The 15472-nt window shown below is 37.6% G+C and overlaps 2 protein-coding genes across 3 annotated transcripts; one reads left to right on the forward strand and one right to left on the reverse strand.

Annotated features, from left to right (window-relative positions):
* Positions 1–1150: 1150 nt before the first annotated feature.
* LOC121187710 (ion channel TACAN-like) lies at positions 1151–4536 on the reverse strand. The gene is made up of 12 exons (XM_041047092.1): positions 4468–4536; positions 4168–4286; positions 3855–3971; positions 3690–3749; positions 3411–3506; positions 3197–3286; positions 2954–3019; positions 2759–2820; positions 2578–2670; positions 2312–2376; positions 1914–1982; positions 1151–1525 (listed from the first exon to the last, which is right to left on the reverse strand). The coding sequence occupies exons 1-12, from the start codon at positions 4534–4536 to the stop codon at positions 1412–1414; spliced, it is 1020 nt and encodes a 339-aa protein (XP_040903026.1). The 3' UTR covers positions 1151–1411.
* On the forward strand, positions 2465–14544 carry gdpd1 (glycerophosphodiester phosphodiesterase domain containing 1). Of its 2 annotated transcripts, none has more exons than XM_041047091.1 (11): positions 2465–2582; positions 6798–6947; positions 7286–7328; positions 7736–7871; positions 8950–8995; positions 9333–9454; positions 9716–9805; positions 9973–10106; positions 11946–12005; positions 12114–12165; positions 12725–14544. In XM_041047091.1, exons 2-11 carry the CDS (start codon positions 6812–6814, stop codon positions 12857–12859), a joined length of 954 nt encoding a protein of 317 aa, XP_040903025.1. In that variant the 5' UTR covers positions 2465–2582; positions 6798–6811; the 3' UTR covers positions 12860–14544. The 2 variants fall into 2 exon arrangements, with proteins under 2 accessions (XP_040903025.1, XP_040903024.1); XM_041047090.1 differs by lacking the exon at positions 2465–2582 and adding an exon at positions 5870–6027.
* Positions 14545–15472: the final 928 nt, after the last annotated feature.

The following is a 15472-nucleotide window of genomic DNA, read 5'->3' on the forward strand; positions in this document are numbered from 1 at the left end:
ATGTGCACATGTAACCTGTTATAATAAATAACTGTGAAGGTGCAGCAGGCTAAGGGTCATGGTTATGTAATCCAACCAGCAGAACAGACAGGGTGCATCCCTGACAGGCTGAAAGGCAGACTCATCAGATGTGTCCTCCACAGTTTAAAGGCTGTTTATGTTCACAGCACCAAGGACACTTTAGATAGCCCAAAAGCATGAGCGGTTTTCTGCCAGAATGCTCATTGTTCTCAGATCTTTTACTTAAGTAAATGCAACAGTACCACACTTTTAAAATACTCTATTAATAATCAACTGCGTTCAAAATCCTACTTGAGTAAACACATATTATCAGCAAATTGTGTCGATGTAAAAGTACTCTTTCTGCTGCAAATGTTCCCTGTGGTGATATATTATTGTGTATGATATGATTTGATTTTTAATATTGAAGGGCTTTCTGCCTCAATGCTCAGTTGTTCTCAGATCCTTTAAAAATAATCAGTTTATGAGGAACTAAAAGTCATGCATCCAAAGATTTATTTAAGCAGAAGTTCAGAGGTATTTACTGCTAAATATACCTAAAGTACCAAAACTTGTAGTAGTACAATGACTCCTATTAGCATTGTTGGAAAGTAACTTGTCACAGTTACTCAAGACACTCAAGTACAGTTTTGAAGTACTTGAATACCTCTTCAACCACTGAATGTCATTATATCAAACAAACATTTGATTGTGTCTGATTATAATGTTGTTGTAGCTGGCAAAGGTGCAGCTTTTAATTACTTTAGACTGTTGTTTAGTTAAATCTATAACAATAAAGTGTAATGGAAATGGTCATGTAAAGTACCTAAAAATGTACTTAAATTTAATGCATGAGTGAATGTACCAAGTTAAATTCCCTGACTGGCTCTATTCTCAGTACAGGCCACATTTTATATTGTTAGCCAAACACACAGAGTTAAAAGTCCAGTGTCAAATGAGCTGTACTTTATACATCTCTACAGGGATACTCAGATTTTACACACCCAACTTTAATTCAGCCAGATAAAAGTAAAAAAAAGTAAAAAAAAAAAAAAAGATAAGCATGCACAAACACAGAACATGTAGACGTACTAAAAAAACATCTTCACAGAGGTTAGTGTGTCTGTCACTTAATTGGAGGGTGATTTTATTCGTTGTTTGTCTTTTCCTGATCATGCCAAGAAAATATCAGAGGCATTTTAGAACATAATTTAACTTTGTGTGGTGATTGATTGGCCATAGCACATGTTTTATATTTATGTATCTAATCTATATCTAATGTACATGTTTTGTAGTAATAGCCAGCAAGCTTATAATAAGTTGCCAGTATAATGTTAATGATGATATGAGTTTTTGTTTGGAGCTGAATATGTGAGACAACATTTTTAGACATGTTTTATTTTTTTTTTAATCACAGACTCTTTGCTTTCTGATTCCTGCTCTTGAGCTTCTGACGGACCACAGCAACAGTGGTGAAGAAATTTCCCATAAACAGAATGAGGAAGCAGAGACCACACATCAAGACCTGGCATCACATGGAAAATGGAGAACAACACATGTGTAAGCACAAAGTCATTTGGATTGGGTGAAGATGAAGTATTCAGAAGTAATGTGAAGTTACTGCTAGTATGCAAATGCAAATCCATGGGGCTGATTTCAAAGAGCAGCTATATACAGCAACAAGAAAAAAAAAACATTTTAATGTAACACTAGGCTGTCAGTAATATAGTTAACAAAATGTGTAGATACATTTCTAGTTATGTAAACAATAAGCTCCCTATTGGTGTAATATACAGTATTAGCAAATAAGAAGTGCTGATGCTGGAAAGATAAATAGGCACAGTAAACATTAACTGTTATTAAGGCAGGGACAGGTTGAAATAGTAAAACATGGTGACTGTGGAAACACTGACCTGCCATTCTCTGCAGTCTGGGAGCTGAGCCATTCTGAAGAGAGAGAGGCCATTGAAGAGCTGCCAGAACTACAAAGACAAAACATGCGTTTCTTGTGTTTACAACTGAATGGTTGCACAGTTGTATGTAATGATGCAAACAAAGAGACATGCTAAAAGTTACGCTGTTATCCAGATCAGCAAATCCCTGAGCATTGTCTCAAATCACTTCTAAATATGCAGGGTAATGTTAGGCACAGAATGACATCAGCAATTTTGGCAGCTTTTCTGTGCCATCCAGTCAAAACCATGACAAAGCTTTTTTTTTTCTTTAAATGCAAACTAAGCAGTTAGTTTGAGTCAGAGGAAATGTCTCAAGTTCAGTTGCACATCATCCTAGTGTCACAGGCTGTACTCACATGGCCAAAAAAGAGGAAGGGCAAAAGAAACGTCAGCCCTTTCCACATCCAGGACTGAAATCCCTCTGAAAACAGAAAACAGACAAGGGTTTAATTTTCTTTCTTTCTTTTTTTTTTCCTCATCTGTTCATTACAGCGGTGAGAATAAGGACCCACAGATGTGTTGGGTGCCAAATCTTAAACACAAAATATTCATTTATGATAGGCCTGGCTGAGTCCATCTGTACTCAGATGGACTGTCCTTGGCGTGTTAAAGCGAAACTCACCCACGGTAAGATCCATGTTGTGTCTTTCTCCCAGGGCTCGTAGTCTATACAAACATCCACTCTGATAATAGCACTGCAGACACTGAACAAAACCTGTGTGTTCCAGATGAAAAAAATTAGGCTTTGGCTTGACTTTTGTAACATTTGAACCATGAATGTTTCACAAATACTTTGACCTTACTTTGATACAAGGAGTAGGCAAGGAACTGGTTCCTGAACATCTTGTACAGGTTCCCATCTGGCCTTAGGTGTGAAAGGGGGGAAATTCATTGTTACAAATTAGCAGTTAAAATTTAGCAATTGTGTTCGAATGTGTTATATAGAGTTTCACTGTTTCTTAATCTGGAAATTAGGTTTTTTAACATCCTCTACTCACCATGTCAGCATCACACCAGACAAAAAAGCTGAGATGTAGTGATGAAAGACCCACCAGCCTTTGATTCTATGTGGGGACACATTTTACTAGATATTAGAGTAGGTTTTTTTTTTTTTTTTTATCTTAATTGCCACAATGACAAAGTATTTTTTATAACAAAGAAGTGAGAGGTCAGAGGGCTTTGCACATATATGTAAAAATATGACCATGAAAGAGTAGAAATAGAGAGCAGTATGGGCTGACCTGGAGCCATTAGTGATGAGGATGCTTTCCCTGATGGTTAATGTACAATAGTACCACACCAGCAGGAAATTGAGGATTGCATCGAGAAATCTAAAGTCAGGGTCATAAGATAAGTGTTGGATTTAGACATATGGGACATGCTATGTCCATGTAATAAACTTATTGTAACTCATAAGGATGAAGCATCTGTGATTTTCGATGTGCGGATGTATACCTGTAGTTCGCAAAGAAATAGCATATGAAGGAGAACAGCAGCAGGACAACTGTGGAGCACAGCTTGAACTTCTCATATTCATCCTTGTAGGCAAATCTGACAAAGATTTGTTATATTCAGGACTCCATATACAATAAAAGGCTTTTTAAAATACTGTGATTAATCATCTCAGTGCATAGGATTGATAAGTACACAGCTAAAACTAAAAAGAGTCTGGCTGAAAAATGTAATTTAACTAAACAAATGTTACCACACAAATAAAAAGTGGTCATTCCTCACTTTGACTGCTTGCTGAAAAGAGTGACATTGACATTTCCAAGGACCAGATTGAGATACAGCCTGCAATGTGAAATGATATATTAATTTCACCTTATTGAGCTTTAACATATTTTAATCACTGCAACAACATTTACATTAATTTTGTGAATAAAAAGAAATCGTCACCCATTTTTCTTTGGAAGAAAAGCTTCCATTTCAAAGAAAGCATTTGGTCGCGTCTTAATTTTCTCTTTTATCTCCTCTATGTTTTTAGCATCTTCTTCTGATGGTCCTTTGCTGCATCTGATGGATGATATAAGAGCAAAAGAAAAGTTTGTGTCATTGGCACAACATGGAGTAATTACAGCATAAGTTCATTTGAACGGAGGAGGGATCTGTTGTACTGTGTTTATCTCTATATGTAATTATAAATTTGTGTGCAGGCAACTTTGTTGGTGTGTGTGTGTGTGTGTGTGTGTGTGTGTGTGTGGACACGTACTTTTTCACTAGATGGGACATCTCCTTCAGTCTTTTTCGCTGATGGGAAATGGAGGCAGAGCAGTTGTTTTGTAGTTTGGAAATTTCATCCAGTTTCTTTAAGTACATTCTGTGTGTCTCCTGGATGACGTGAGAACATAAGGTTGCATCAGAAAACAGATACAGTATTTGACATAAAACCGAGCATTACTGATACATGGCTTTTTTTTTTTCTTACAGAGATTTAACTGTTGGATATTGAAAACATTTCAGTGAGCAATTGCTTTGTGTGAACAACCTAATATCTTGGTCTGTTTCTTACCTGAAGTTGTTGATATTCATCCTCCAGACTTTTCCACTCCTCCAGAACGCCTGTTAAACCTTGAGGCATTTTCCCAGCACTTTAACTTTCACTAAATTTTACTGACAGAAAACCAACTAAAGTTAAAATCCAGTGTGGAGTTCTTATTGTTTAACCAACAAGAAATGACTTGCACATAACGCTATGTTGAAGAATTACTCTTCAGGGTGTGTATCACATCTCTATGGACAGTTTATTGCATAAAGTGAACTTTGACTGGTACAAATGTGGAACATTTTCACTTGGACATTGTTCTGTAGAAATTCTTTGACTATCACATTGTTCAGTTATCTCTCACGGAGCTAAAAGCAACAGGTTATTGTAGACTATGCAATGTATAATGCAAAGACTAGAGATCTAAATTTTGCTGTGGTTCACCCAGTTCCCTGTTAGCTAGATGTTACTTTATGGATATTTTACCTTTTAGCATGTTTTGTTCATGCTTTGTCACTTACAAAGCTGCACATTAGCAACATCTGGTGGACTAAATCAGTCACCAGCTCAATTTACAAACTTGAGATTGGGGAAAATGTTTGGCTGTTTGATTGCACACATGAAAAACTGGTGGAAGCAATCATTTAAAAAATTGATTAATTTTGTTATAAAAATGCTATGTGTTGCTATATGTTTTCTTTTATTATTGTAAAACCTGCACATAATAGACTGACAGTAACCAGTCAGAGTAATGTCTTGACACTGTATAATCTCCCTTTAATTAAACTTTATAAGATAGATAGGCAGATAATAATGACATAATGACACTCAATGATAGCAGATAAAAATAAAATTTTAATAACATTTATATCTAACATTTTTGCTATAAACTGAACTAAAACAACGACAACAACAACAAAAAACAACAGGATCCTGCTAATTCTACATACAGTACATACTGCAAAATGATAGTGCCCATTAATATAATGTACATGAGTACAAGGCTGCATTCCCAACTGAGCAAAGCAGTCCACTTTCCCAGGGGCCCCAGAAGATCCAGGGTTGCTCCATGTGATTTGGATCAACATATTTTGATTAATCACAAATTTGTTAGAAATTTGCTTCATTAAATTATCAACCATGTCAGGTCCTCCATCTTGTGACCCCAGTCTTGTAGAGGGATTCTGTCAAAATCTAGTCTCAAGACTTGAATTGTTTTTATTTCTGTTGGGCTTATTTGTTTGGAAGTTGTGCTTTATCAGATTGCTTATTTGTTCTGAGTTGAGTAGTACTGTTAAGCTGCAACCAACAATTATTTGAACTAATTGGAGATGCCATTTTTATTCTGAAATACTCGAGCGGAAGTGTCAATGTTGTCTTCTGGGAGCACAATTTGGCGCATGCGCAGTTATGTGACAGCGGCCGGTTGTGTTTCAGTTAGATACAGCTGTGGTGCGCAAGGGAGGTCAGTTCATCACCAAAGAAGCTCTCTGCACAGGTTACTGAGCACAAACTACCTCATTCTGGGACTACTTAGTTTAGTCAAGACAAAAAGACAAAGAAAACCAAAACACTTTGATGACAAAGGTAAGATTTCATCTTTTGAGTTCGGCCCTAGCTCAGCTAACGTTAGCCTAATATAGCTTGTGCGCTAACAGCGTTATTGTCATTTGTTGTAACGGTGTGTTTGTCGGGGAGAAAGGACGTTTTTATTGTTTTTATAATATTTTCTGAATATAACCCGCATCTCCAGCGCTGATAACGAGGCAGCTCAACGGGAAACTCCACAGACAGAGCGACAGTGCGATACTAAAAGCTGAAATTTAATATCTTTAATACTTAGAACATGTAAATCTGCAGTGGCTTTCTGACTGAGGATTAACAGGATTATAACGTGTATGAGGTATTTGCCACGAAGTCAGTGGATGAATAATTTATAAATTAATGACTTATGAATTCTACAGTTAATCACATTCAAAGACCTGATTGTTTTTCTCCATTGCTTTTCTTCGGGCAACGTTTAAACGATTGGTTGAATTAAGAAAACATTCATCAGCAACAACTTTTATTATCAATTAATTGTTGAATCATTGTTAAAAACATTTATGGTTTGTCGTAGCCCTCTTTTGGGGTTTAGCTGCTTCACTTTGATCATTAATCATTGAAAACATTTTTTTTGGTGATTTATCAATTGGAAAATACTTATTAGGGGCAGCTCTGCTGTCACTGTTCCTGAAAGATATTTTTTTTCAGACTCAGCTCAATATTTCTCTGTCTAGACAAAGATCGACACAGATGTGACATAGTTGAAGCGCTGCTTCCCTGTAGATGTGAACTGGATTGTGTTTGTTTTGCAGCCAGCCGATAGGAGATGTGTGCTGCTGTGTATGTCCTGTCGACGGTAACGGGCTACGTGCTCACCTCTGCCCTGCTGCTGAAATGCCCTTCTCTTTTGCACCGGAGGAAGCGAGAGACTTTCCTCAGCAGACACATTTCCCACCGTGGAGGTGAGTCAGTGGCACTCAACTGCACTAACTACTTTTTTGTAGTTTATGTTGTTATTATGCCGAGAACTAGTGTATAAAGTAATAATAGACTACTGTTAAGGTTTTGGGTTGTATGCTGCCATAGCTGTTCCCAAACTGAAAGTATGGTACATAAATCTAGGAAGGTAGGTATTAACAGAAAGCATAAATACAATGTCAACATAGGATCTCCAGAAAATCATGAGTGTCCTTGTTTGGCCTTTTCTAGCAGTGAGGGCAGTTTTCCAGGTGTGCCTCCCACAGCAGTACAGATATAAAGAAAACCCTGTACCACAGAGTGTTTACTTTTTACATTGCAGGGGCCGGTGAAAACCTGGAAAACACTATGGCAGCTTTCAAGCAGTGAGTACAAGGCTTAGTCATAATGACAAAGCTGTTTGTTTGTTTTCTGCATGTATGTGTGAAATGTAACTGCTTCTTGTGATTGTGGGCAGTGTGTGTCATCTGAGCTCAGTATTGTCCAGTTTGTGACCACTGTCTGTTTTGTTAGTCTGTTTATCTACACTTAAACACACAGATCACTGGCTGTGTCAAAGGCTTAGATGATACACTGCCATTGATTGATTTATAAATGGAGTGTGAAGTGGATTGATGTGTGATTTTACTGAGTGTGTGTGTGTGCCATGTTTTATACTGTTACTGTTTGTAGACCTCAGTGACGACAGTGGTGAGATTAATGATAAAAGTCAATGGAGTCTCCCAGGTGTTGTGATAAATACAGTGTGTGTACTGCGTGTTGGTTCATGCAGCGCTGTGGATCTCGGCACAGACATGCTGGAGCTGGACTGCCACCTGACGAAAGATGAACAGGTAGTGGTTTCTCATGATGCCAACTTGAAGAGGGCCACTGGCATCAATGCCCAAATCTCCGACATGGCCTTCGACGTGAGTTACTGCTGTGAAATGTCTCTTTAGTCATTCAATTTTCATATCTGAGAAAAATGTTAATATAATATAATATATTGGATAATTCATTAGTAATTATTTATTTTGCCAGCTGTGCTAACTAACAAATATTTGAGTTTAAAAACTTGAAACTGAGGAATCTTGAAATTGAGAACTAGACTTGTGGTAACAGCATTGATGGGTCATGTGAGTTAATCAGGTGAGGTCCATACCACATCACCTGATTATATCACATGCTGAACTTTTGCCTGAAAAAAAAAAAAAAACAGATCCAGCTCACTTAGGTTTGCTATTCTTTTCTGTTATACACATTTTTGATGGCCTACACCAGTGGTAGGCAAACAGTGGCCTGTGGGCCAAATCCAGCTCTCCAACAAAAATATTTGGGCCCACAACTAAAGTTTTCACTTTAATGGTTTAAACCAGAACTTCTATGTAGTTTCTCATAGATTTAGTGCAGGTAATAATTGATATACAAAGCTTATGTAAATCAAAGTAATGATAACCTTGTGACATAGTTATCAGTTTGTATCAAAACACAACTACTACAACTACAACACTTACTAATGGAGAAATTACACCTGGATTCAAATACAAACCCAAAACAAATGTAAATGGAATAAAATACTTTAACAAATTCTACAACATGCAGTAGACGCCTGCATCTCCACTGCTCGTAAAACTATGTCGGCCTTACAAAGTCCACCTTCAGTATTTGTGTATGTTCTAAGGTCAGAAGTCACAACTAAAAGTTGAAAGTTGCATTAGCGGAAATGAGATTGATAAATGCCTCTAATTTGACACCGAAATGATATTCATGAAACTGAAGATTCACGGTTTAGGTTTTAGTGATCTATGGCCTCATGGTACAGAGACGCAGAGTTCTTCACATTAACATTAACCTTGCTGCGTTCCTATCTCTTTTATATGGACTGTCAGTATTGGGAACGCCCTTAGTCAATCTTAGTGTCTCCACCTGCCCTGACCATACAGGCTTTGATAACAGGCTATAATTCTTGTTTGTTAACCACTTTGCTGTGCACTGTGCTCTTTCCAGGAGCTACCTCCATACCTATGCAAGCTGGGCGTAACTTTTCAGAGGGGTGAGTGTCACATACCCATGACGGGTGTAATTACTACAAAGCTAACACCACCCACATACAGATGTATTCTCAGCCACATCTGTAGTCAGTGTGCTTCTCTGAGTGTACAAATGCAAAAATATTGTGTTTATTTAAAGTTTACCTTGTACAATGGGTCAGTATGTCTGCAAAAGAATTTAAAATCACAGTGAACTACTTAACATAGTGAATGCTTTTATATGACATTTCACAGAAAACACGTTTTTTAGTTTACAAACTACTGGACAAAAAAAACCCCACAACTTAAATATGTTTAGTTTAATCTGAAGCTGACTGTTCTTCTCACTTGTCTGTGCAGAGTGTTTCTGTGAAGGTGGAGAGGACAAACGCATCCCTCTCCTCAGGGACGTTTTTGATGCCTTCCCTAATACCCCTGTCAACATTGACATCAAGGTCAACAACGACACGCTGATCAAAAAGGTGTGTGTGCATTTTCTCTTAGGACTTTAACCCTCTTATCAAACACTTCTCCTGCTTTTCTCTCTCTGTCTTTTTTTTGTTCATTTTCCATGCCATAGCCTTTTAAGAGCGGTTACTATTCACAGATCTTTGTGTCAGAAATTGTTTGGCACTAAGCAGTATTAAATGGCAGCATAAAATTTCTGATTCATGTTTCACACCAGTGTAACATGTACTTCATTGTGTGGAGTTTTTGTAACGGTGACTTTTTGACCCATGCAGGTCTCTGAGCTGGTCGTTAAGTATGACAGAGAGCATCTGACTGTGTGGGGCAACGCCAGCAACCAGATAGTCAAGAAGTGTTACAAAGAGGTACTGTTACATGAGGTGTATGACTTTATTTTAATGACATTTGGATATAGACTGTAAGTATTATATATAGACTCATACCATCACTAATTACCATGGATGGAGTAAATGTATTCCTGAATCACAAGGGAACTGACCCTGAATCCTGTTTGTATGTTTTTGTTTTGCAGAACCCTCGAATTCCAGTGTTGTTCAGCTTTCCCAGAGTATTGCAGCTGTTGGGCCTCTTCTACACTGGCCTTCTGCCCTTTGTTCCCCTCAAGGAGCAGTTCCTAGAGATCCCCATGCCCTCCATTATCACCAAGTAAGTTCACACATAAAAATAAAAAATGAAAAATGAGATCCATGTAAAGAGCTTCTGGAAAAAGTAGCAAAGTAGCACTGTGCTCTACAGGTTGTATGGATTACTGAACAGGCCTACTGGGCACAGGCCTAAAGTCTTAAGAGGTCAGGGGTCCCCTGGGCCAGAGTCTGTCTGAAGTGACTTAAGAGACATAAAACCACCACAGAGACGCAAAAAAAAAAAGACACAAAAAAAGACACAAAACAACCACAAAGCCTGATATCTGTTTGAATCTGTGGGTCTTTCTCTTGTGTAGGAGAGCTGGGAGGCTTTTACATGTTTTTTCCCACGGGCCCATAGACTCATTATTTGTCCATGGCTGTTGTACAACATGACACAGATACAAATCCTCTACAGTTCTATTTTGTCAGTAAGAAACAACAGTAACACTACACTCCACCAGAGGTGATCAGTATCAGTCTACAAGTACAAAACATTTGATAGTAGGCGGGTCTGTTTTACCCCCGATGTAAGATTTAAGATTTTTACCCCCTATGTACTGTACTGACTGACTTTGACAGGTTTTAGTGGGTCTCAGCAGGTTTAAACAACAATTTTGGCTCCAAACTCTAAGACACAAACATGAACAAACTTACTGTTCAGTTTAAAGTTCTGGCCAAGGTGAAATATGCAGTGTGTCTTAGGGAAAACAAAGACTTGTTCATATGTACAATGCTTTCACAAATTACTGGATTAAAATTGTACATAAAACATTAATTGTTCTCTTAGTGTTACAGTTTGATCATTCATGGTTAAAACATATTACCTAAATGGTGTTCAGAGTGAGCAGTGTAAGGAATTAAAGGAAATGGAAAGGAAAATAGTAGCTTGACTTAACTTACTGGGAAACTGCCACACCTTCCGGCCATATCTTGTGGCCTTGATCAGACAAACCTTGAACAGAGACAAGAGGGTTTTCATGAGACCGAAATTCTGTACTTAACTGTGAGCCAACCGCATACACTAATGTAGGCCACAAGATGTGGTTGAATGCTCTGGAAAGTTTCCAGTAAGTGGACCTTGTGCTGTTTGTTGAAATGTGAGATTATTTTCTTTTTAAAATCCGAACTATGGCTTGATATTGATATCAGAGTGGATTCTTTAGGTTTTAGGTTGTTTCTTTTTGGATTAAATGTATTTAAAATTTCCTGTGCTTCCTGGCTCAGATGGACCCTCCTCACCTTGTTAACTGGTGTGTTTGTCCTTTCTGTCTCTGTTATCTGGGCCATGATGTGGTTTGAAAGATGGTCCCACTCACCAATTAAGTCATTAAAAGAAACATTCACACCCTTTGCCTGCAGGGTGTGTGTTAGGTGATCATAAGGATTATGGTCACAGAGCAGATTAAACATGCTGAACATTCATTAAGGATTAAGTGATTTCCTTTTTCACAATTCTGCTATTCTACAGTTTTTATGTTGCGCTAAAGTTGCTTAATACAAATTCTCCCCTTAAACACTGTTGCACTGTTGTTCTACGTACATGGATCATCAGTCTGTTGTGTTCCATGTGCTTGACAACTTATTGTGTGATTCAGGATTGTTGGTTGATGTTTGTTGTGTACATTTTCTTCCAAATATTCTAATTTACGTCTACTTTAGTTAATGATTTCCTTCGTTTTCCTAGAATAAATTTCAACAGTCCCCAGAATGTCCCCTGAACTCATCTCATTCAGCTGTTGTGGACTGTGTTTGACATGAGTAAATTTAGCTGTATGTTATCATTTTGTACATCACCTAACCTGTAATGCAAATTTCAAATTTCACTTAAACTATTTCATTTTTCTCTGTGATTCTGCAGACTAAAGGATCCTAGCAGATTAACAAGGAGTCAGCGATTCATCACCTGGCTGGCAGACACGTAAATCACTTTTTTCTTTAAACTTATAAAAGCCGCCTGTCCCCTTTATTTTAATTTCAAAGTGGCTCAGTCTGTTGATATACTTAAGTATTTATTTTTCTCTTGCAGTTTGCTGATGAGGAAGACTCTGTTTGAGCATCTCACTGCCAGGGGAATACAGGTAAAACCACAGTTATGTACTCTCTGTAGTTTTTATTTCACAAATGAGATTAAAAAAAAAAAAAACTTAAACATATAGATGACTGAATACATAGTGGCTCCATATTGATAAATGTACATTGTGTATGCATAATAATGACCAGTGGCCACTTCCCTGTTAAATCAATTTATCATAGTGTTTCTTTAATTTTTGTTCCTGTTTACATTATAGGGTTTTTTTCTACAACAGTGTATCCAGTGTTGACATGCACATAGTTGAGAGGAACTAGATACCTTTGTACAGAACTGTGTCCAAGGTTAAGCCACTTTCCCTGAATTAGCTTCACTTCCAAGAAGAACTTTCCATAGTATAAAATATCAATGCTGAGCCAGCCTGTCTGTGTGCTGAGAGCTGTTTGTTGTAGCTGCAGTGTTGCGCTGTAGCTACAAGCAGTTACTGGGAAGTGTCCGAGTTTCTTACAAGTTCAAAAATAGGCCGGAGTGTCTGCTAACACCACTGTTAAGACTGCCGGTCTGTGTTGTGTGCGTTTGAACTGTAAGAGTCCTGCATCTGATTTCAGGTGTACATATGGGTGCTGAATGACGAGGACGACTTTCAGAGGGCATTTGACTTGGGAGCCACAGGAGTTATGACAGATTTTCCTACCAGGCTTAAGGACTTCATGGACAGGAATGGCATTTCTAAGCTTCAGTGACCTGCCACAACCTACCCCCCCTCCACCCCTAAACACACACCACTGATTATCCTTCAACCTGACTGACCTGCCAAACCAGCCCCCACAACATGCACCCACTTTTACTGCATGCATTCCAGCAGGGCTACTACTCCCCTGGTTTGAAGAGCCAGTTGTTTTTGTGTTACCAGGCACATAAAATACACTTAAAAGACACATGTTGTACCTGCTTTATATTATCTTTATCCCTCGTCACACACCTAGACAACAGTGTGAGATTAGTATTACAAAGCTATTTAATTCTTTAAAGTATATCTATAGAATGGGACTAAATGGCCATCGCAATATACTGTTTGCAAGTCTTATTAGTCTTGAAGTTAATAATAGATTCATGGCTATTGACTTGAAAGTTGTTGTTTTTTAAATTTTACTGGTATAAAGACTTTATTTAAGCTTTTTTACTGCCGTCAAGTAAATGACCATTTGTAAAACACCAGATGCAGTTTGATGTTGAAATGTAGTGTTAATTTATCAGCTGCTACATAAAGTTTTGCAGGATGTTTTTTTCCCTCTTTTTTACAATCTGACTGTCACTTAGCACATGCAATAATACACAAATCTAAGCAGTTGTGAGATATTTTTATACAGGCCAGATGCAGACAAAAAGTTGTCATCAATAACAGTGACAGGTCCTCAGCTCCACTGAGTTTTAGAATCAGCTGAACAGTGTTGAGTGCCGAGGTCAGGAGCGCTACTGCTCCATACTTACAATACATTTGAGCACAAGCTAATTCAACTGAACTTTGGATTGTTCTGTTAAAACCACTGTATTGTTTATGTTGTTGGGTTATATGTTGCATAGCTACTTAGTTGTATGTTTATGTGTAGTTGCTTAGTCTCTAGATTTTTCTCTGAATCAAATGGAATGACTGAGGAAATTTTGCACAAATTAGGGAACTTCATCTTGCTTATTTTAGTAATGAGTCCAACCTTTTTCACCTCTGTCACTGATGGTCAACAGCATTGAACTTCATATTTAAGAAAAAAGTGTACTGACAACAGGGTAGAGTCACTGATACTTGTTAATTGATCGCTGTATTTCAGTCATAAGAAATTTCTTAAAAACAGGGATTGACCTGCAATACGTTGCTGTGGGTGTCACAGTCTGAATGTGTTAAGGTTATTAGGATTATCATACCACTGACATTCTTTGTTTCAGACTTGTGACCACACAGTGAGGGTCAGTAATGAATGTAGTACTGGTTGAATGTACTGTATATTGTTTAGTATTTTACAGTCAAAGCAGTATTGGAGTTTTAATCACGTGTGTTGTCTGTCATTTTGTACTAGTGAAATCTGCACAGGTGTAAATCTGATATCTGATATTTTGCTTTATTTTGATAACACCTGTACATCCAAAATAATTATTTGACAGAAAGACGTGCAATCTACCAATTATCTTACAGATCTTACATTAATGAATATACTCTTGAACATTTTGACTACATAGCCTGTGTAGTTCTGAGTGTACATTTTGTTTTGCATGCTCAAATGAATATTTGATACGTTGTTGTGTTTGAATATGCTGTGAATTTGACAGAACCAGTGTGTGGGACCTGGCTGCTTGGGGCTATCAAAATGCCTTATCCCATATGGTGTTTGGCCAGAGGTTATTTTTATCACTATCAATAAAAAATTGAAATATTGTTATATAAGTGGTGTGTATGTATAGTAGAATAACAGCTTTATAACTTTATTTTTTGCCTCTTTGGGCATCAGAAATTTGCCAATTTATATAGATAAATATTTGTTAACTACCCATAAACTGACAGGAGATGGCGCTGCAGACCGGAGGCATTCAAGAAGTTTTCACTGCACTGGAAAAGTTAATGAAGCGATGTTTATGACTTAATGAAGACATGTTTTGCAACAAGAAAGACACTTATTATTACACACTTTTACGGGAACAGGTGAAGTCTTTCTCGCTCTTATTTTAAATCCTTTAATAAAACTACACTCGCAGACAGCATGTGTGCTTTCTAGAGAGTTCAGTGGTTTTTAAAAAAAAAAAAAAAAAGTGAGTTTTCAGTGAAATTATTGGTTACTCGCCTCTACCTTTGACCAATAACCGCGGTGTTGCTATGCCTTATCTGTTTGCTGATTGGCTGACGCGGCTGTCATTTACTCAAGAAGTCAATGGCCAGTGTGAATTTTACCGAAGATCGTCAACTCGGCTGTCAAGATGATTCACGTCCTCCGCTATGTGCGCTAATGGCTTGTTGTGCTAACGTTTGATAGGGTTGTTTTTTTCTTTAGTTGTTTCTTCATGAGTAGAGGCGAGAGTTTCGAAACCAACAATTAAATAATAAAGTGAAGGGTTCCCGCCACCGTGATATGAAAAAGCAACGTTGTGATTGTAAATAAGAGTAGGAAATCACTTTCTTATAATTTTAACTTTCTCCTTTCGCTCGGTTCAGTATTTCAACTTGTAGAAACACGTTTGTCTAAAAAAAAGTAAACTGACTCGACTGTTTAAATCTAGCCTCAGAAAAACAAGAATTCATACAGTAATGATTTATTTACAACAATAACAGAGCAACAAAGAGTCGCGATAAACTGTCGCAATTCTTATTC

Source organism: Toxotes jaculatrix, chromosome 9, assembly GCF_017976425.1.
Source record: "Toxotes jaculatrix isolate fToxJac2 chromosome 9, fToxJac2.pri, whole genome shotgun sequence".
In the NCBI taxonomy this organism is placed as follows: Eukaryota; Metazoa; Chordata; class Actinopteri; family Toxotidae; genus Toxotes; species Toxotes jaculatrix.

What these genes read in the sequence shown, in the direction of transcription:
- LOC121187710 (XM_041047092.1), bottom strand. Translation starts at nt 4,536, where the DNA reads ATGCCTCAAGGTTTAACAGGCGTTCTGGAGGAGTGGAAAAGTCTGGAG. An exon ending in CTTTTCAGCAAGCAGTCAAA is followed by an intron (nt 3,507 to 3,689) that starts GTGAGGAATGAC and finishes AATCTTTGTCAG; the next exon opens with ATTTGCCTACAAGGATGAAT. An exon ending in TATTTCTTTGCGAACTACAG is followed by an intron (nt 3,287 to 3,410) that starts GTATACATCCGC and finishes CCCTGACTTTAG; the next exon opens with ATTTCTCGATGCAATCCTCA.
- gdpd1 (XM_041047091.1), top strand. Translation starts at nt 6,812, where the DNA reads ATGTGTGCTGCTGTGTATGTCCTGTCGACGGTAACGGGCTACGTGCTC. An exon ending in ATGCCCTCCATTATCACCAA is followed by an intron (nt 10,107 to 11,945) that starts GTAAGTTCACAC and finishes GTGATTCTGCAG; the next exon opens with ACTAAAGGATCCTAGCAGAT. An exon ending in ATCACCTGGCTGGCAGACAC is followed by an intron (nt 12,006 to 12,113) that starts GTAAATCACTTT and finishes TTTCTCTTGCAG; the next exon opens with TTTGCTGATGAGGAAGACTC.